At 47.9% G+C, this 21,428-nt stretch overlaps 1 protein-coding gene across 7 annotated transcripts in view; it reads left to right on the plus strand.

The window, feature by feature from the left end:
* The window catches only part of LOC101047282 (C1q and TNF related 2), a 59,740-nt gene extending 39,047 nt beyond the window's left edge, over positions 1-20,693 (plus strand). For 5 of the 7 annotated variants that reach the window (XM_074390551.1, XM_074390554.1, XM_074390549.1 and 2 more), the window contains 2 exons: positions 3,330-3,582; positions 9,501-11,509. In XM_074390551.1, coding sequence (XP_074246652.1) covers positions 3,339-3,582; positions 9,501-10,114 — 858 coding nt within the window. In that variant the 5' untranslated portion in view covers positions 3,330-3,338 and the 3' untranslated portion in view covers positions 10,115-11,509. Of the gene's footprint in view, positions 1-3,329; positions 3,583-9,500; positions 11,510-20,621 lie in introns of those variants that run through there. The other 2 variants (XM_074390550.1, XM_074390548.1) reach the window with 2 other exon arrangements.
* Positions 20,694-21,428: the final 735 nt, after the last annotated feature.

Genomic DNA, 21,428 nt, shown 5'->3' on the forward strand with positions numbered 1-21,428 from the left:
TTCCTCCCAGACACACACCCCTCCACCCAGACACTGGGGACTACCTCGAACCAGCTTTCACAGAGAGGAATTCCCTCTTTGTCCAGAAAAGCTGGTGCAAGACCTTTACGGGCAAGAGAGCAAATCCCCCTCCGCTGGTGGAGCCTGTGTGGCTGGGCACAGAGGTCAGAAGAGAGAGGGAAGTTGTCAACTGTGACAGATGGTTCCCTTTCTCTCCCTCTCTCTCGTCTGGCTCTGTTTTCTGCCTGTCTTCAGCTAGCTGTTTGCAGGATTCTCATCTGCTTCAAAGACTCGCTTCCACTTCCTTCCTCCCTCTCTCCCTACTGCAAAATGTTTGTAGACTGAAACTTTCCAAATCATTTCAAACTTGTTTTAAAAATTCAGTTTCTATTCTGGGGGTCCCAGATGTGCTGCAGCTCACAAATAGGGCCAACCAGTGTTCCAAGACTCTCATCAAGTAGACAAGGGAAAGAGATGGCGACTCACAGGGCCTGGGGAGTGTCTAGGCCATAGTCTTCCAAAAGCACTTGTCATTCAAGCAACATTTCCGTGATGTTTGCCATATCTGCCCACCATCTCTACTGTTATTTATGCAACCTAAGTTGAGCAAGTGTGACATCAGAAATACAATCAAACTGCATCCTTGTTTCTGCCTAGCCCTCCCGACTTATAATTTAGTCAGTGAGGGGAGCTCCCCCTCCCGCTGGTTGCAGTCTCCACTCCCGGGCAACCCATACCTCGATTTCCATGAGAAAGTGAGGTTTCTTCCTGCTGCCTCAGCGAAGGTGTGAAACAGGCAAGGCCGTCTGCTCCCCTTGTCTGCTCACCTCTTTCCAGGTTGAAGGGAGGGGAGGTACAGGGACGGGAGGAGGATTTCTATATGTTTCATGACCAAGCAGGGGCTAGATTGCTCTGCGTCTCTGTGCCTGGCAGACATTTAAAGCTGTCTTTTCCACGGGGGCCTTTTGCAGGCTCTTTGGGAGTGACCATATTGGGCCCTGTGATTGTAACACTGCTGCGATATGGGCAATGAACATTTTCCTTTCTCTGCAAGTCCAGGCCTTCCCTTCAGCATCTGTTTCCAGGGTTAAAGATCCTGGAGTGGGCAGGAGGAGAGAGATGGTTAGCCTTTTTCTGAGGGGAGCAGCCAGAGGCAACCCAGAAGCCTGGGCAGGCTCCAAGAGCCAGGCGCCAAGCAGAGTCTGAAGGGAAAGGAGACCGAAGGCCTGAAGGAAAAACGAGTTCCAGAGGTCAATGCCTGAGCAATGCCCCTGCCGTGCAACCAGGACCATAGCTGCCGAGGATCCCCTAATACTCAAAGGCTCTGACTGGCTAGCCACAGACTGAGTGAGAACTATGAAGCCAATAGTGCTTTGTATCTGGAAAGAGAACAGATTGAAGTCTGAAAGGCTCAGCGTCAGAGCTGGAAGGGACCCTATTCTAGTGGTTCCCAAAACAAGGTCTCTGGACCACCATCAGCAGCATCACTGGGAAACTTATTCAGAATACAAATTGCCAGCCAGGCATGGTGGCTTATGCCTGTAATCCCAGCACTGGGAGGCTGAGACGGGTGGATCACCTGAAGTCGCGAGTTCCAGACCGGCATGGCCAACATGGTGAAACTCCATCTCTAAAATACAAAAATATTTGCTGGGCATGGTGAAACCCCATCTCTAAAAATACAAAAATATTATCTGGACATGGTGGGGGGCATGTAATCCCAGCTGCTTGGGAGGCTGAGGCAGGAGAATCGCTTGAACCCAGAGGGCGAAGGTTGCAGTGAGTCCAGATCGCGCCACTGCACTCCAGCCTGGGCAACAAGAGTGAGACTCCATCTCAAAAAAAAAAAAAAAAAAAAGGAAGAAAGAAAATGCAAATTGCCCAGCTTCACCCCAGAACTAATAAATCAGAAACTCTGGGGGTAAAGCCCAACAACCTGTGTGTTAACAAGCCCTGAAGGTGAGTGTGATGCACACTGAAGTTTAGGAACCACTGCTCCGGTCCAGCCCCTGTTGTTCAGGTGAGGAAACTGAGGCCCGAAGAGGGAAAAGGATTTGACTAAGGTCACAAAGCAAGTTGCCATTTCATAGTTCATGGCCATGGCAGGAAGTCATGCCTGGAATGTTTCCCCTCCTGGTTTCATTCTCGAGAGAGAGGCTATTGATTACAAAGCAATGGAACTGATTTGTTGAGAGGTCTTGGGCAAGTTGCTTATTTCTGCTCTGGGTCTTAGTTTCTGCGTATGCACAGTGAGGGCAGGGAGTAAATAGATACCTCCGGGTGCATAGCACACTGTTCTCCAGTAGGATTGTGCCATTGCTACCATCAGCCTTAAGGACACGGTCTAGCCTGGGACGGGAGGGCACAGACCCTGGATCTGGACAGCCTGGTCAAACCTTAACCCTGCCATCTATTAATCACGTGATATTGACCAGGAGCATCCAGTCTTTTGCCTTCCTTGTGCCACATTGGAAGAAGAATTGTCTTGGGCCACACATAAAATACACTAACACTAGCAATGGGTGATGAGCTAAAAAAAAAAAAAAAAAATCTCATGATGTTTTAAGAAAGTTTATAAAATTTGTGTTGGGCTGCATTCAAAACTGTTCTGGAGCGTATGTGGCCCACAGGCCCCGGGTTGGACAAGCGTGACATAGACACATTGTTCCACTTCTCTGAGCCTCCATTTCCTCCCCTGTATCTATTCTGTAAGGGCATTGTGCAGATCAGGTAATGAGTGGAAAGTGCTTAGCACATGCCTGGCACACAGGAAGCGCTGGGGGAGGAGCTGCTGCTATGGCCTGCCAGGGTTGCTCAGGTGATGGTTGACCTCCACTCGGTAACTGAATCCTCCAGCTCTCCTCATGTGCAACCCTGAGTCTCCCGTGAGAAGCAGATTAGTTGCAAAGTTGTCTACAATTCAAGCATTTCTACCCCTGTAAGACTCTAACATTCTATTCATGCCATATGTTTGGATGAAACCATGGATCATTTCTCTCCATTCACAGCTCCTCCCAGTCGTCAGTCTCTGGGTCATAATCCTGCATCCATTTCAGCCACTCTGGAGGATGATGGTCTCATGATGAGTGCCTCACCCCCGAGACCCCTTCAAAGTATATTCTGGGTAATGACTCCACTCACCCAAATATGTCCTCAAGATATGACGACTCTGTCCACATCGCATCTGCTTGTATGTGATGCAGAAAAGAGCAAGAGACAGAAATCCGATTGAGTGTATCTCCATGCCTCCTCCTCTGCATCCCCTCTGACCAGCCGCAGGTCAGCTTGGCGGCCACACTCATCTGTCACAGCTCTCTTGCCTCCCACAGGTGACCACCATGATCCCCTGGGTGCTCTTGGCCTGTGCCCTCCCCTGTGCTGCTGACCCACTGCTTGGCGCCTTTGCTCGCAGGGACTTCCGGAAAGGCTCCCCTCAACTGGTCTGCAGCCTGCCTGGCCCCCAGGGCCCACCCGGCCCCCCAGGAGCCCCAGGACCCTCAGGAATGATGGGCCGAATGGGCTTTCCTGGCAAAGATGGCCAAGACGGCCAAGATGGTGACCGAGGGGACAGCGGAGAGGAAGGTAAGAGGCTTATACCTGCCCCTCTTGTTCCCACCTGGCTGACAGCATCTGGCATTGGTGGGGGGTTGTAAGGTTAATAAAACTAGTATTAATCCTCTTCATTACAAATCAAATTACTGTTTCCTTATAAACAGCTATATATATATATATATATATTTTTTTTTTTTTTTTTTTTCTTGAGAAAAAAACCTGTCACCCAGGTTGGAGTGCAGTTGTGTGATCTCAGCTCACTGCAACCTTTCTCCTCCCCAACCCCAGGTTCAAGCAATTCTCCTGAGTACCTAGGACTACAGGTGTACCCCACCACACCTGGCTAATTTTTGTATTTCTTTTTTTTTTTTCAGTAGAGATGGGGTTTCACCACATCGGCCAGGCTGGTCTCAACCTCCTGACCTCAGGAGAAGCGAAGCCCTGACGATATTTAGCTCCTGTACTCAGCTATTCCTGGAGCTCGGCTATTGGACGTCTCCGTTTTGGTTTTTGCCTTGGCCTTCCATTGTGCTGGGGTTACAGGCATGGGCCACGGCGCCTGGCCTCAGAGCAGTATCTTCTGAAAGGAACAATGGGTATTAAATCTTGTGCTCCTGCCCCGGGTGCACCTTTGGGTTGCTAAGTGACTTTGGAAAAGTCTCCCAAAATATTACTCAGAAGTCTTGATGACTGCAAGTGACAGAAACCCAATTTATAGTCCCAAATGGAATGTATTAGCTCATAAAACTGAGACACCAGGCCAGGCTCGGCGTCTCACACCTATAATCCCAGCACTTTGGGAGGCCGAGGTGGGTAGATCCCTTGAGGCCAGGCATTCAGGACCAACCTGGTCAACATGGCAAAACTCCATCTCTACTAAAAATACAAAAAATTAGCCCAGTGTGCTGACGTGTGCCTGTAATACCCAGTACTGTGGAGGCTGAGGCAGGAAAATAGCTTGAACCCGAGAGACAGAGGTTGGAGTGAGCTGAGATCACGCTGCCGCACTCCAGCCTGGGTGACAGAGCAGGGCCCTGTTTCAAAAAAAAACTCAAAAAACAAAACTGAGATGTCCAAGAGCAGAGCTCCAGGAATAGCTGAGTCTAGGAGCTCAAATATCATTGTCAGAGCTCTGCTTCTCTGTGTGATTGTTGCATCCTCACAAAGGCTGGAAATTCTGAAATAGCAACTGCTGGGTACAGGCCCACATCTTCCTGGCTTCATCCACAGAGCAAATCTCAGAACAGCCAAGTCTTCTTGGCCGCATGTGTATCCTGGACCAACTCCCTTGACCAAGGAGGTGAGGTGCTGCCATCTGCAGGACAGGCTCATGTGCCCACCCCTGCATGTGTGTGAGTGGGTGGTGAGGGCAGTCAGTCATTGTGACTGACAGCCCCACTAGGACCATATGAAATGAAATGGTGACGGGCAGCTCCCCAAAGGAAGGGATGCCAGGCAGATGGCAAACAGAATGGGTGTACTCTACAGACCTTTCTGTCGTGACATTCCTTATGTCTCCAAACTTTCACCCCAGCAACCAAGCACTTTTCAGTGTCAGCAGCATCCCGACCTAAGTCTACATTTTAAGCAGTAGAGAAATTTAATAATTTTTATTTGCATGGCATTTTAATATTGATAAAGCACTTTTGAGTATGTTGCCCATCTGACCATCCATACTTTGTGCCAGAGGGATTCTTATTTTCCCCATGTTACAGATGAGGATACTGAGAGTCAGAGGGACTCAGTTGAGAGCAAAATGTCATCACCACAAGAATATGAACTTTGGAAACAAACCTGGATGCTCATTTTGGCAAACTACTTAAGCTTTCTCCACCCGTAGTTTCCTTATCTCTAAAATATGAATAATAATAGCACCTGTCTCACAGGGTTGTAAAGATGAAATAAAACAATGTGTGAAGCACCAGTCTCAGTGCAGACATGCAATAAATGTTAGTCACCCTGTAATTGACTTGTTGAGCTCCCATAACCGGCAGACGGCAGACTCCAAATCCTGTCCTTTTCCTACCACACCAAACTATTTCCTTCAAAAGTACCACCTCCCCAGGAGATTAGTATAAAAGTAACGATCATGCCAGGCACAGTGGCACATGCCTGTAATTCCAACACTTTGGGAGGCTAAGGCAGGTGGATCACGAGGTCAGGAGTTCCAGACTAGCCTGGCCAATATGGTGAAACCCCGTCTTTACTAAAATTATAAAAATTAGCTGAGCATGGTGGCACACGCCTACAGTCCCAGAGGCTTGAGCGGCTGAGGCAGAAGAAGTGCTTGAACCCAGGAGGCGGAGATTGCAGTGAGCTGAGATTGTACCTCTGTACTCCAGCCTGGGCAACAGAGTGACACTCTGTCTCAAAAAAAAAAAAAAAAAAAAAGTAACGATCATACCTTTGACTGGGGGAGGTCATCCAGCGTGCTGGGCACTGGCGTCACAGAATCCAGTTTCCTGACCACAACGGTAGAGTCAGTTCTGGACATGTGCTCCAAGCAGGCCAGCTAGAGTTTTCCCTGAAATTTGCCTATGGGTCCTAAGGGACAGAGTCTCTGCTGTTGACTTTTCCCCAAATAGATAAAGCTTACCAGGAAGTTCTGGCGTGCATTGGGGCTGCCTTTGGTCATCTCTTCTGTGATGTGTTGAGTCTCTGCAGAGAAAGAAACCACCACACCAAGGAAGGTAGTGTTGGGAGAGTCCCAGCACATATAACCCAGACAAAGTTGGTCACCCTGGAGCCAATTCAGGATAATATCCAACCACCCACACATCACCACACACACAAATCCACCTCCAGAAATGTCTTCAAGAGTAAAGGCAGCTTTTCCTGAAGTTTCTCAAAAAAAGATAATGAAGAGGGAAGCACATTATATAATACATGGTAGAGCTTCCTGGTAAGCTTTCTTATCTATTTGTCTCCCACCAAAAACCCCAATTCAGAATGACTTGGGGGGCTGTGTGGTGGCTCACACCTGTAATTTCAGCACTTTGGGAGGCTGAGGCAGGAGGATTGGGAGGCCAGGAGTTCGAAACTAGCCTGGGCAACATAGGGAGATCCATGCCTCTACAAAACTTTTAAAATTAACCAAGCGTGCTGGGGTGCACCTGTAGTCTCAGCTACTCAGGAGGCTGAGGCAGGAAGATCACTCAAGCCCAAGAGTTTGAGGTTACCGTAAGCTAGGACCGGGCCACTGTGCACTCCAGCCTGGGCAACAGTGTGAGACTCTGTCTCTAAAAAAAAAAAAAAAAAAAAAGGATTCTGTCTCTCCTCTTCTCTTGGCCGTTTTTCCCACCTTTTGTTTATTTTCATTTTTTCAAGGAATAGCTTTGCGACTTTTCCTAGTTTTATTTTTTCCCATTCTTTTTGTTTATTTTTAATTATATGAGTAATATACAAATACAGTGTCATTGTAATATATTCAAACAATGCACATAAAACAAAAGTCCTCCTTAATTACTACCCCTTCTTCTCCTCCCTCACCCTCCAGATGTAACCACTATTAATTGGTTAGGTGTGTATCTTTCCTGGCGTTTTTATGTATGTTTAATAATACCAGACATTGTCAGGCGCCTAACATAAGCAATCTGTTCCTAAAAATAAGTGTTCTGTAAGAAAATGCAATTTGGAGGGCCGGGCGTGGTGCCTCAAGCCTGTAATCCCAGCACTTTGGGAGGCCGAGGCAGGTGGATCACGAGGTCAAGAGATTGAGACCATCCTGGCCAACATGGTGAAACCCCGTCTCTAACTAAAAATACAAAAAATTGGCTGGGCATGGTGATGCGTGCCTGTAATCCCAGCTACTCAGGAGGCTGAGGCAGGAGAATTGCCTGAACCCAGGAGGCGGAGGTTGCAGTGAGCCGAGATCGCGCCATTGCACTCCAGCCTGGGTAACAAGAGCGAAACTCTGTCTCAAAAAAAAAAAAAAAAAAGAAAGAAAAAAAAGAAAACGCAATTTGGAAACCCATTTCTGAATTGTGTAAAATAGGAAAAATTTAGATGCATTACAGATTAACTCAAAAGTCTAAAACACAGTGAAATGCCTACATACATACATATAAGAAACAAAGTACCTTGTTAGGATGTAAAATGCCTAAAACATTCTTCCTTGATCACCCAGTTCATATGGTTGTAACAACCTTGTGTCAAGTGAACTCAAATTGTCATCCATATAGGTTTTGTTTAAAATGTTGTATTGAGGCCGGGCACGGTGGCTCAAGCCTGTAATCCCAGCACTTTGGGAGGCCGAGGCGGGTGGATCATGAGGTCAAGAGATCGAGACCATCCTGGTCAACACGGTGAAACCCCGTCTCTACTAAAAATACAAAAAATTAGCTGGGCGTGATGGTGCGTGCCTGTAATCCCAGCTACTCAGGAGGCTGAGGCAGGAGAATTGCCTGAACCGAGATCGCGCCATTGCACTCCAGCCTGGGTAACAAGAGCGAAACTCCGTCTCAAAAAAAAAAAAAAAAAAATTGTTGTATTGAGTTAAGGGGACATAAATTAAATTGATTTTATACAGTCAATAGCCAAAAATGTTGTTTTGAAAGAAATGTATATTTCATGAAATATGAGTATGAAACACCAAAAAGTCTTCTAAAGGAAAACCCAACTGGGGGAATTGTTCTGCAGGGAATGCCAGCCAGAATTTAGGGAACGTTTGCTATAGGCCAGACATTTAAATGGGTGTAGAAATATTTAGCATTGTGGATTCCTTTTGTATTCTAATTCTTATTTTTTAGAGACAAGGTCTCACTCTGTTGCCCTGGCTGGAATACAGTGACACAATCATAGCTCACGGTAACCTGGAACTCATGGACTCAAGGGATCCTCTCACCTCAGCCTCCCAGGTAGATAGGGCTACAGCCACACGCCACCATGCCTGTCTAATTTTGGTATTTTTTGTAGAGAAAATGTCACACAACATTTCCTAGTCTCAAACTCCTGGCCTCAAGCGATCCTCCAGCCCCAGCTTTCCAAAATGCTGGAATTACAGACATGAGCCACCATGCTCAGCCTGGCTGCCTTTTAACATAAAAGGTTTGGCCACCTGCTCTTTCCTCTTAGTGTATGTTAGAGAAGGTTTCATAGAGCACACGTTACTCTCCTTTTTTTTTTTTTTTTCCGAGGCTCTTGTTACCCAGGTTGGAGTGCAATGGCCCGATCTCGGCTCACCACAACCTCTGCCTCCTGGGTTCAGGCAATTCTCCTGCCTCAGCCCCCTGAGTAGCTGGGATTACAGGCACGCGCCACCATGCCCAGCTAATTTTTTGTATTTCTAGTAGAAATGGGGTTTCACCATGTTGACCAGGATAGTCTCGATCTCTCGACCTCATGATCCACCCCCCTCAGCCTCCCAAAGTGCTGGGATTACAGGCATGAGCCACCGCGCCCAGCCAACTCTCCTTTTTTTTTTAAGTCCTGCATAGAAATTCACAGTATGGATGACCCATAATTTTTAAAAATTATTTCCCTTTGGATAGGCATTTAGTTGTTCCTATTTTTTGCTATTATAAGCAATGCCTCAATAAAATCCTTATGTTAGTGGGCAGGGCTTGCTTGCACTAGGCAGGGATTTTACTAAGGTCAGCGTGTTGAAGTCAAGAGGCTTTTTCCAGTTCTCAACCCATTACCAGCACAGCCCATGGAAGGATTGATCTGGCAGACAGACCAGACTCTTAGAAAACAGGAGAAGGAAAGGGTGTGAATGTCACAAGTGATTCTTTTTGCCCTGATACACAGTGATCCTTGAAGGTTAGTATCATGATTTCCATTTTCCTCATAGCTAGCATTAGGATTTATACCCACTTCTATGTGTCTCCAAAGCTGTCTTGTTCTTTCCATTACCCAAGCACTCCTTCTCCAAGGATGGGAAACCAAGGCGCATGCCTCTGCCTAGGTCTGTGATGATCCTCCATAACACCAGTTGCTCTGTCTTCCAGGTCCTCCTGGCCGGACAGGTAACCGGGGAAAGCCGGGACCAAAGGGCAAAGCTGGGGCCATTGGGCGGGCTGGCCCTCGTGGCCCCAAGGGGGTCAGTGGTACCCCCGGGAAGCATGGCACGCCAGGCAAGAAGGGGCCCAAGGGCAAGAAGGGGGAGCCAGGCCTCCCAGGCCCATGCAGCTGCCGCAGTGGCCACACCAAGTCGGCTTTCTCGGTGGCGGTGACCAAGAGCTACCCTCGGGAGCGGCTGCCCATCAAGTTTGACAAGATTCTGATGAACGAGGGTGGCCACTACAATGCTTCCAGTGGCAAGTTTGTCTGCAGCGTGCCCGGGATCTACTACTTCACCTACGACATCACGCTGGCCAACAAGCACCTGGCCATCGGCCTGGTGCACAATGGTCAGTACCGCATCCGGACCTTTGATGCCAACACCGGCAACCACGATGTGGCCTCGGGCTCCACCATCCTGGCTCTCAAGCAGGGTGACGAAGTCTGGCTACAGATCTTCTACTCAGAGCAGAATGGGCTCTTCTACGACCCTTACTGGACAGACAGCCTCTTCACAGGCTTCCTCATCTATGCTGACCAGGATGACCCCAATGAGGTATAGACACACCAGGGCCATCCTCCAGGCAGGGAACAAGCAAGACCTCTCAGCTGTAGGCTAGGGGCGGGGTGTCGAGTGAGCGGTTCTAGCCTCAAGCTGACCTCCTCTCCCTCTTTTATTCCCCATCATTAAATCCAAACCTTTTTACTCATCCAACCATCTACTTATTCACTTCTTTTTAAAGTATCTACTGCATAACAGGCACTATGTGATTCTCTGAAAGACATAGCAGTGGACAAGACAGAGTATCTGTCCTCATGGGGCTTACATTCTAGCGGAGACACGATTTACAAATAAATGAGCAGATAATATTATGCCAGCACAGACATGAACATGCCATGGTTGAGAGTAACAGGAATAACAGGAGACAGGGAAGAGGTGGACATTTGTGGGTTTTTTGTTTTTGTTTTTGTTTTTTTCAGATTTTGACTTTTTAGGTTTACTTACACACAGTGACTCTCCAAATTTTAAGTTGACAGCTCAGTGAATAATTTTTACTTACATGCACATCTTTGAACCTCCATGTAGATCAAGGAACAAACTATTTCCAGCCTCTCACCTCCCATCCCCGAAGAGTCTCTTAAGACCCCTCTAAGTCAGTACCTGGCAAAGTTCCGTTTTTGAGCTGAATTCAAAAGAAAAAGGTAGAGTATGCAAAGGTGTTGGAAAAGAGATCTCCCAGCAAAAGGTTCTGTAAGTGCAAAGACCTTGACAGGGAAGAGGGAGAGGCCAAGGTCAAAACTGAGAAGGGAGGAATGAGGCGTGAGGCTGGAAGGTAATACAGAACCTCCCAGACTTGGCAGAGCTCACTCTGCTTACAAAGGCTTAGCAAAATGCAAAGTGAGCGTAACCCTGATAAGCAGATCATCTTGAATCTGCTCAATGCTTGAGTCAAGTCGGCCTCGGATTTGAGTACTTTATTATTAGTTAATCTTTTGCAGGCTCTCTTCTCAACGAATGAGATACACCAGGATATGCACATGTGCCTGGGAACTGCTGCTCTAAGATGGCAGGAATGGATTCCACCCAAATGAATCTCACCCCAAGCCCAGGTGTTTCCAGTATGCAGGGATCTGAAGACTTAAGAAGCCACAGTAAAAGTGGCAGGTGCTGGCCGGGCGTAGTGGCTCACGCCTGTAATCCTAGCACCTGGGGAGGCTGAGGCGGGCCAATCATTTGAGGTCAGAAATTCGAGACCAGCCTGGCCAACATGACAAAACCTCATCTCTACTAAAAAAAAAAATACAAAAATTAGCCAAGTGTAGTGGCGCATGCCTGTAATCCCAGCTACTGGAGAGGCTGAGGCAGGAGAACCGCTTGAACGCGGGAGGCGGAGGTTGCAGTTAGCTGAGATAGTGCCACTGCACTCCAGCCTGGATGACAGAGTAAGGCTCTGTCTCAAGAGAAAAAAAAAAAAAAAAGAGGCAGTTACTCAGAGAGCCCCAAGGAAAGATTGCTGGAGAAAATTTGCAGTTGGAGCTGCAGCTCCCTAGCAGCTTTCTCTGGCTACTCATCTAGTGAGATCCTGAGGGACAGGTAATATTGCACAGGATGGTCCTGGAAGGAGTGGTCATCTCCAGAAATAAAATGGGATTTATTTAAAATAACTCCACTCTCTCTGGGTCATAAATGGTTTGGGATTGGGGTGGGTCTGAAAAATTCAGGAAGGACCTTGTGGCCCAATCAGATCGATGTGTGGGTTGGGGTCCCCTGCGGCACCCCTGTGGGAAGGGGTCAGCTTTGGTCAGTGAACAATTTTTTTTCTTTTTTTTTTTTTTTACAAAAATAAATTTTTTTGGTGTATGTGCTTGGCTGAGGAGCCAATGGGGCGAAGCTACCATCTGTGGGATTATGACTGAATGCCTCTAAGTCAGAATCCCGCCCAGGCGGAACGATACGGCAGCACCGCGGTGCCTCGGTTGGCCTTGGATAGCCGGTCCCCCACCGTCCCAGCCGGCGGGCCGCTCCGCCCCGCGGGGGGCATGTCCCGCCGCGCGCTGGGACCGGGGTCCGGTGCGGAGTGCCCCTCGTCCTGGGAAACGGGGTGCGGCCGGAAAGGCGGCCGCCCCCTTGCCCGTCACGCAACGCACGTTCGTGGGGAACCTGGTGCTAAACCGTTGGTAGACGACCTGCTTCTGGGTCGGGGTTTCCTACGTAGCAGAGCAGCTCCCTCGCTGCGATCTATTGAAAGTCAGCCCTCGACACAAGGGTTTGTAAAAAAAAATAAAATAAAAATAAAAAATAAAAATAAAAATAAAAATAAATAAATTTTAGGAATGCCTTTAGCTACTTCCTCTTCCTTCTCCCAAGGATATAGGCATTGAAGGCATTTGACTTAACCCTTTGTAGCCCAGGCAATAAACTGAAACTCAGCAAGATGGGCTGGACCCCAGAGCTCTGTGGTTGCCACTTTTTGGCCCATATTGAACCCATGTCCCCTTGGCATATACCAGAGACTCTTCAGGGAGAGTGCGGGAATGGTGGGGGAAAACTCGGCACTCTTTTATAGAGAGAGGGTGGGGCAGATGTTGGCAGAGACCTTCCAGGGCTCAGGGCTGGGGTCTTGTCTTCCTTGGATGTGGTCTAGGGTTGCTGCAGATGGTGGGTTTGTGGCAGGTGGGTGATGCCGTTGAGGGGGGTCTCTAGTGACTAGTGATGTCAAGGATGAGTGCTCCTTTATCCCCTGACACTTGAAAGATGGCTGCCTCCTTGGTGAGCCACTTGGAGGTCTCAGGCTGACGATGCAGGAAGGTGGCCTGGATGAGGAAGGGGCTCCAAGGCAGTGGCCTTCCCAGATGCCATGGGGCCCCGGCCCTTCTTCCTCACTGGGGCTGATTCATGCGCTTCAGCAACCAGGGCCTACCTGTAGGTCTCCATGTTTGTAAGCACCACAGAACCCAGTGCATCTTCATGCACACAAATCACCCTTGATTCAGAGGTCTTTTCTTATTCAGGATACACTTTGAAAGGCAGCCATTCCCCTTCTGGTGAAATATGCAGTGCAAAGAGCTCCCATTATGACAGCGCAAAGAGCACTAGACTCACAAGGCCTACCAGGCCAGCCCCACCCTGGGTGGAACCTCAGGGTTCACCTGACAAATGATGGGGGCTCCACTCCATATATCTAGTGGGGCTTCGTGGGCTGACTTCTGCATCAGGACTATGATGAGGGTGGGGGAAGGGCAATTGAGGCACTCACCTCATGCACAAAATGTAAGAGGGTGGCAGAAACCTCAGTAATCAATATAATTTTTTTTTTTGAAACAGGGTCTTGTTCTGTCACTGAGGCTGGATTGCAGTGGCACGATCATGGCTCACTGCAGCCTCCACCTCCTGGGCTCAAACAATCCTCCCACCTCAGCCACCTGAGAAGCTGGAACTACAGGCCTGTGCCACCACACGTGACTAATTTTTAAATTATTTGTAGAAACAGGAGTCTTGCTATGTTGCCAAGACCGCTCTCTAACTCCTGGCCTCCGGTGATCCTCCCACCTCAGCCTCCCCAAGTGCTGGGATCACAGGTACGAGCTAGCACACCTGGCAGAAACAACTTTTTTAAGACGGAGTCTTGCTCTGTCACCCAGGCTGAAGTGCAGTGGCACAATCTCAATTGACTGCAACCTCCCCCTCCCTGGTTCAAACGAATCTTGTGCTCAGCCTCCCGTGTGGCTGGGATTACAGGCATCCACTACCACATCCGGCTAATTTTTTTTTTTTTTTTTTTTTTTTTTGTATATTTAGTAGAGACGGATTTTCACCATGTTGGCCATGCTGGTCTCGAACTCCTGACCTCAAATGATCCGCCTGCCTGACCTCCCAAAGTTTTGGGATTATAGGCGTGAGCCACTGCCCCTGGCCAGAAATAATATTTTAAAACAATATTTTAATAAATCAGAATTAACCCAAAAAACTCTATGATAAAAAAAATCAAAATGTTAAGTGAAGATGAGATATGACAGGGCTGGGATCAGGGTGAGGTGAGGGAGGGCGAGTCATGCAAGAGCAGCCGGATCCTGGTGTCCATCCGGGAGCCCTCGGCAGCCAGGCCTTGCAGGTGGAAAAGCTTTTTTTCCCTCCTGCCTGTCATCTTCACTTTTGCCACTAGAGGGAGAACGTCTAATACACAAACCTCCAGGCCTGCCGCGTGGAGGCTGGGAGATCCACCCTGGCCTCTTAGGCTGTTTTCTAGATTCCCTCCCACAAAGCAGGTTCTTGTCCAGTCCCCTGGTCTATTTCAATTCAGCAGAGGTGATCTGAGTAGTCACTGAGGCAAGGCTGGAGAAGGCACCTGGGGTTCCCAAGCCAGGTGGGGAGTTAGATCTATTTGGCACAACTTCACGCAGCAGCAGAACCTCCTGCCATCCGCTTTTATAAAAGCGCCTCAGCTGATTCTAACCCACAGCCAGCTTTGCCAAGCCCTGGGCCGGGCTGAGGAGAAAACTAACACAGGAAAGACTCCAGTTCTGCCCTTCAAAGGAGGACATTGTGTGTGCCTCCCCTGTCCTGGTGTCACTTCCACGGCTGTCCTCAGGCCAGGGTGGCATTGAGCATGGAGCTGAGTGTGGGTTTGAAGGTCACCTCACAAGCCCAGCTCCTCAACCACAGCATCTGGGGGTGCTCCCAACCACCTCTGTGGCTTCTCCAACACTCCTCTCTCCCTGCTCCAGAGACGGAGACCCAAAAAGAATTTCTCAGAAAGAGGCTGGGCGTGGTGGTTCATGCCTATTATCCCAGTACTTTGGGAGGCCAAGGAGGGCGGATCACTTGAGGTCAGGAGTTCAAGACCAGCCTCGGTAACATGGTAAAACCTCGTCTCTACTAAAAATACACACACACACAAAAAAAAGATTAGCCAGGTTCGTGATGGCAGGTTCCTGTAATCCCAGCTACTCAAGAGGCTAATACATGAGAATCACTTGAACCTGGGAGGCAGAGTTTAAGGTGAGCCGAGATCTTGCCACTGCACTCCAGCCTGGGCAACAGAGTGAGACTGTTTCAAAAAAAAAAAAAATATATATATATATATATATATATATATATATATATATATCTCAGAAAGTGCCCAAAGATGGCTCCAAAAAATGGTGGCTTTTGTTGTTGTTTTTAGACATTCTCCATCTACTTTATATTTTTGCCTCAGATTGGCCCTGAGTTAAAAACAAGAATGAAGAGTTCAACTTCATCACTGGTCATTTATTTTTGCTGATGCCCTTGCAAACTTCCAACGCTCATTTATCTCCTCCCCAGTGGTTTTCAAGCTGATGCTAACAGCCATCCGAAATGACTTTCTCGTGTGAAACGTCCATATTCTATTTGGGGCTCACTTATCCCATAAAACACATTTAATGTGTGACCTTCATGACATGGAGATCGAGGACCTCAGAGGTGGAAGGCTAACGGGGCGGTAATTCTGAACCACATCACAGCTCCCGGTCACTTGGCAGAACTCTATGGGCAAATCACTTGGAACATCTCCTTATTCGCTAGCGTTGAGCCTGGTTCTAGGCATCCTACAACCTGAACCCAACGGGGGTGCAGAGGGTCTGCAAGTGCCACCTGCAGAAGGAGTGGTGGCTGTTCAGCCTGGAGAAAACTGGGAGTCCTGAAGGTCCTGCCCACCCCTGAAAGGTGGTCTTGGGGTAGAAGGCGCTGACTGCTTTGAAGAGCTGCAGAGGGCAGAACTTAAGCTACTGATGGACTTTATCAATAAGCTAATTGGTGCCAGTTTGTTTATGCAACACCTATTTATTGAACCTCAGCTGTGTGCCAAGCAGTGAGTTAGATACAGAGGGATCATGCAATCAGCAAAACAGATAGGATCTCTCTTCTCCTGGAGCTTAGAGTCGAACATAGGTGACAGACATTGCAAAAATGACCACACTAATATATGTAAGATGTTAGCTGTGGCATGATGCCATGAGAATGGCAAGGTGAGGATTTGTCCTGGTGAGAATGTCAGGGAGGAGCACTGGTAGAGTAACAGCAGGTCTGAAGGTCAAGGGCAGCTGGGTGGAAAAGGCTTTCCAGGAGAGGCATGGCAGGCAAAGGCCCCACGGTAGGGCAGAGCATGGCCAAGGCGGGGATCAAAGAAGCCCCAGGTCATGAGGGTAAAGGGTGCAAGGGGAGAAGATGAGGCGGCAGAGCCCAGACCTTGAAGGCCGATAGGTCAAACTAAAGATGTCTATCTCGACCATGAAAATAACAGGAAACCACAGAATGATTTTAAGTGGGCAAGTGACATAAGTAGACTTAGGTTTTGAGAAGACCCTTCTTGCAGCTATAGGAGAAACATTTCAACTCGCCCTATAGAAGAGCTCTCATTGTTTTTTGTTTGTTTGTTTGTTTGTTTTTGAGATGGAGTCTTGCTCTGTCACCCATGCTGGAGTACAGTGGTGCCATCTCAGCTTACTGCAACCTCTGCCTCCCAGGTTCAAGCGATTCTCCTGTCTCAGCCTCCCAAGTAGCTGGGATTACAGGCATCCACCACCACGCCTGGCAAATTTTTGTATTTATAGCAGAAACAGAGTTTCACTATGTTGGCCAGACTGGTCTCAAACTCCTGACTTCACGTGATCCACCCACCTGAGCCTCCCACAGGGCTGGGATTACAGGTATGAGCCACTGCACCAGGCCCAGAAGAGCTTTCTAATAGAATGCTAGACCTTGAAAAAGTAATAACAATGAAAGCTAACATTTACTGGGTTCTTACTAGGAATGAAACACTGTGTGCTTTTCATGAATTAATACATTTGGCCTTAAGAACAACATTTAACGCAGGTGTATTACGGTGATCCACTTTTCACAGATGAAGAAATAGAGGCTACAAGACGTGCAGAAAGTTGACTGTGGTTACCCAGTTGGAGAAGTTGCTGAGCAGGAGCTCAAATCCAAGTCCATCAGACCTCAGAGGTCAAGCTCAAAATGACTGCAACACCCTGACAGCCAGGCTGCAAGGGACCACAGCTCTGGTTCTAACCATGATTGCACCTGGGTAGAGAGTTAAAACTTCTAATCCTGCCGGGCGCGGTGGCTCAAGCCTGTAATCCCAGCACTTTGGGAGGCCAAGGCGGGTGGATCACGATGTCAAGAGATCAAGACCATCCTGGTCAACATGGTGAAACCCCGTCTCTACTAAAAATACAAAAAATTAGCTGGGCATGGTGGCGCGTGCCTGTAATCCCAGCTACTCAGGAGGCTGAGGCAGGAGAATTGCCTGAACCCAAGAGGCGGAGGTTGCAGTGAGCCGAGATCGTGCCATTGCACTCCAGCCTGGGTAACAAGAGCGAAACTCCGTCTCAAAAATAATAATAATAAAATAAATAAATAAAAAATAAAAATAACTTCTAATCCTGTCTCCCACCCGCTAAATGACTCTAATGCAATTAATCTGGAGTACAGCCTGGACAATGGAATTTTTGGAAGATCCCCAGCTGAGTCTGTGGTGCAGCCAGGTTGAGACCCATAGGCCTACAGCTCGTAAAACACTTAAGAGAGCTGTTGCAGGAAAGAGCCATCTCTCTGGCTGGACTCAGTGATCTCCGAGTTCCCTTCTAGCTTGGATATTTTCTTGATTTTATGATTCGCCAGTCCTGCTGCCAGAAGCCTTTCCCCCAAGGTGACTGAATTTCTAGAACTGACAGATGGAGGCTGAGGGACCTTGGTAATACTGTGTCAGCTCTAATGGCCGATCAGGGAGAGCAGACTCCTCAAGGCTGCGTCTCCGTGCCCTGCCAACCACCTTCGCTCTGACCCAGACCAAGCCTGCAGACCAGTGAGAGGAGAAGAAAAAGTGAAGTCAGCCGACCCACAGTCAGCACTGCGAGGACCGGATGCTGCTGGCTGTTGGCCAGAATCTTATCCGCTCCTTTGAGCGTGTCAGACAGAAACTGTGGAAGGTGGACAGGGGTGGGGGTGGATTCCTCCCAAAGCCGAGTTCCCATGGAGATCAGATGAGCCTGAGCTTGAGAGCTGAGTGGTGAAAAAATCCTGAAGGAACATTCTTCCCCTGCCCTCTATGGCTCCCTGGCTTCTTGGGGCTCTGCTGCTCAGAGCCTAGTGTGATCACCTCTTTCTCTTTAGCCACCTGGTCTCCTGTCACTTGAAGGAGTGACAAGCTCATTCCCCACTCCAGGCCTTTGCATTTGCTGGTTGAACAAACTGTGATACATCCATACCATGACTATTACTGAGCAATAAAAAGAAACAAACTATTGATCACTCAAACAACCTAGATGAAAAACCGTAAAAAGTATTCATCCCTGGCCGGGCGCGGTGGCTCAAGCCTGTAATCCCAGCACTTTGGGAGGCCGAGGCGGGTGGATCACGAGGTCAAGAGATCGAGACCATCCTGGTCAACATGGTGAAACCCCGTCTCTACTAAAAATACAAAAAATCAGCTGGGTGTGGTGGTGCGTGCCTGTAATCCCAGCTACTCAGGAGGCTGAGGCAGGGGAATTGCCTGAACCCAGGAGGCGGAGGTTGCAGTGAGCCGAGATCGCGCCATTGCACTCCAGCCTGGGTAACAAGAGCGAACTCCGTCTCAAAAAAAAAGAAAAAAAAGCCAGGCACGGTGGCTCACGCCTGTAATCCCAGCACTTTGGGAGGCCGAGGCGGGTGAATCACGAGGTCAAGAGATAGAGACCATCCTGGTCAACATGGTGAAACCCCGTCTCTACTAAAAATACAAAAAATAAGCTGGGCATGGTGGCGCGTGCGTGTAATCCCAGCTACTCAGGAGGCTGAGGCAGGAGAATTGCCTGAACCTAGGAGGTGGAGGATGCGGTGAGCCGAGATCGTGCCATTGCACTCCAGCCTGGGTAACAAGAGCGAAACTCCGTCTCAAAAAAAAAAAAGTATTCATCCCTTTTGGCCCCAAATCCCAACTTGAAGAAGGGAAATGCTAAATACATAAAAGACTAGTTATTTAAGTAAATGCTATCAAAGGACAAATTAAAAGATCTTAATTGGCTTTTATTTGCAATTCTGGAATCAGGCAATACCTCATATTCTACAAAACGGAATGAGTGTTCCTATAATCAGAGCAGAGAAGGTTGGTTTTGCAGACCGAAAAGGGCTGAGGAAAGCAGAAACAGAAGGCAAAAAGCGGATGGGTTGCTTCAAACTCACTTTCTTTGTGAAGGTTAAAGAAGAGGGGACTTCCTTATTATACAAGCTAAAACTAGCTTATCTAGAAATCTGGCTGTTGTCGCCCCTGATTTCTGGGAAGGTCAGATAAACAACTTAGTTTTGGCTGAGTGACATGGAACTTCGGCATGCCTGACCCCATTTTGGTTTATTCCGTGGGGCCCAGCACAGAAGCTCAGTCTAAACCAATGGCCTCCTACACGTTTTGTTTAACAGCACTCACTGAGGACCTTTATATGCCAGGCTCTGTTCTGGGAACTGTGGATAAAGCAGTGAACAAGAAAGAGAAAGATTTCTGCCTTTGTGGAACTTACATTTTAATACAGAGCCTGGCAATAAACCAAGTAAACATAAAATGGGGTCAGATGGTCTAAGTGCCATGGAGAGAAAATAAAGTAGGGGAGAAAAGTGGGGTGCTGGTTAAGGGTGGATTACAGCTTTGTGGGGGTGGTCAGGGAAGCTGTTACTGCAAACGTTACGTTTGAATACAGACCTTTTAGAGAGTGAGATGAGAATATCTGAGGGTAGGGGTGGAGGGCAGCAGGGAGCATTTCAGACTGGAACCTGAAACAAGAACAAGCCTGGTGGGTTGAAGGAATAGCCAAGAGGCCACCTTAGCTAGAGTTTTTGGTCAGAGAGATCATGGATGGCATTTATGGCGGTGGCCCCTGAAGTCTTGTTGTTGTCGTTGTTCTTAGATGGAGTCTCGCTCTGTCACCCAGGCTGGAGTCCAGTGATCTTGGCTCACTGCAACCTCCGCCTCCCGGGTACAAGCAATTCTCCTGCCTCAGTAGCTGGGATTACAGGTGCCCGCCACCATACCCAGATAATTTTTGTCTTTTTGGTAGAGATGGGGTTTTGCCAAATTGCCCAGGCTGGTCTTGAACTCCTGACCTCAAGTGATCCACCCACTTCAGCCTCCCAAAGTGCTGGGATTACAGGGCATGAGCCACCTCGCCCAGTCCTCCGGGTATTTTGAACAATAAAGGACTCATAGGTAAACAGGAAACACATGTGAACTCAAGATCCCCCTGCAGAGATGCTGATTGTGTGGGCCAGAATCTGACATGGTCCTGAGGTAGATTTCATAGTGAGTAACAAGAAAAGGGGAGCAGGGTAGGAAAGAGCTCAAGAGAAAAACGCATAACCCTGAACAAATTATAGATAAGAAATAATTCCCCCAGAGCAGGGCGGAGATGCTTTTCCTCGCCTTGTTCTGCGGCAAGGTGACGGTGGAGATCTTAGTGGCATACAGCACTGGGAACTGGGATGTCCTCACTTGGCTGCAGCCCATCTCACCTCCCCTCATCTGCCCAGGGGTCCAGACACTCCTAAATGCTTTTTTTTTTTTTTTTTTTTTTTTTAGCCATGACAGCAACATGGAATACCTTTATTCAGCACCAGGAATACCCTTCACACACAATCGGCAAGCCTCCCGCGCTCATCTTCCTGTGGAAATGCTCATGTGGACGCTGCAGGACTCCCGCGTGTCATGGCTCCCTAAATGCTTTACAAACAACATCACACTTTAAGGAATGTAATCCCCAAAGCAACCTCACGAGCAGGGGCCTATCATCTTTGTTATGTTTTAAATCAACACCATGTAAAAGAAATGTTTTCAATTTTAAAATTTATCTGTTAAAAGACAAGCACTACTCCTTCAGATTGATCGATTAATTAATTAATTAAGACACATTCTCAGTAGCAGAAATGGCAAAACAAAAATCAGTAATACAATTGAGGAAATGTGGAATGGACATCTATTTCGTAGATAATGAAATTGAGACTCCTGCAGTTGGAAGTAAACCGTCAGGGGCTTGAACCTGAAACTGTTTCATCCAGCCCCAACTCCCTCATTTTAATAACTGGCAACTCCATCCACCCAGGTGCTTGGCTCAAAAATGTAGAAATAATTCCCTCTACACAGAGGGTTTGTGTTAGTCCTGAATTAGCGGGACCTTGAATTGGCAGATGGCGCCTCCTACCATAACTCCCATCTGTTGATTTCTTGATCCATGGCTCAGCTCGTGAATTTTGCTGATGTGTTTTAATCTTTCGAATACATGTGATTTTGACATTCTCCTTATTAACATCTCTATTTGTATGAACATAAAAATAAAACGTTTTTCTTAGCCAAATCTTTGAATAATATTGAAGCTTGAGGAAAATGGGC

This window comes from Saimiri boliviensis, chromosome 20, assembly GCF_048565385.1.
Source record: "Saimiri boliviensis isolate mSaiBol1 chromosome 20, mSaiBol1.pri, whole genome shotgun sequence".
NCBI lineage: Eukaryota > Metazoa > Chordata > Mammalia > Primates > Cebidae > Saimiri > Saimiri boliviensis.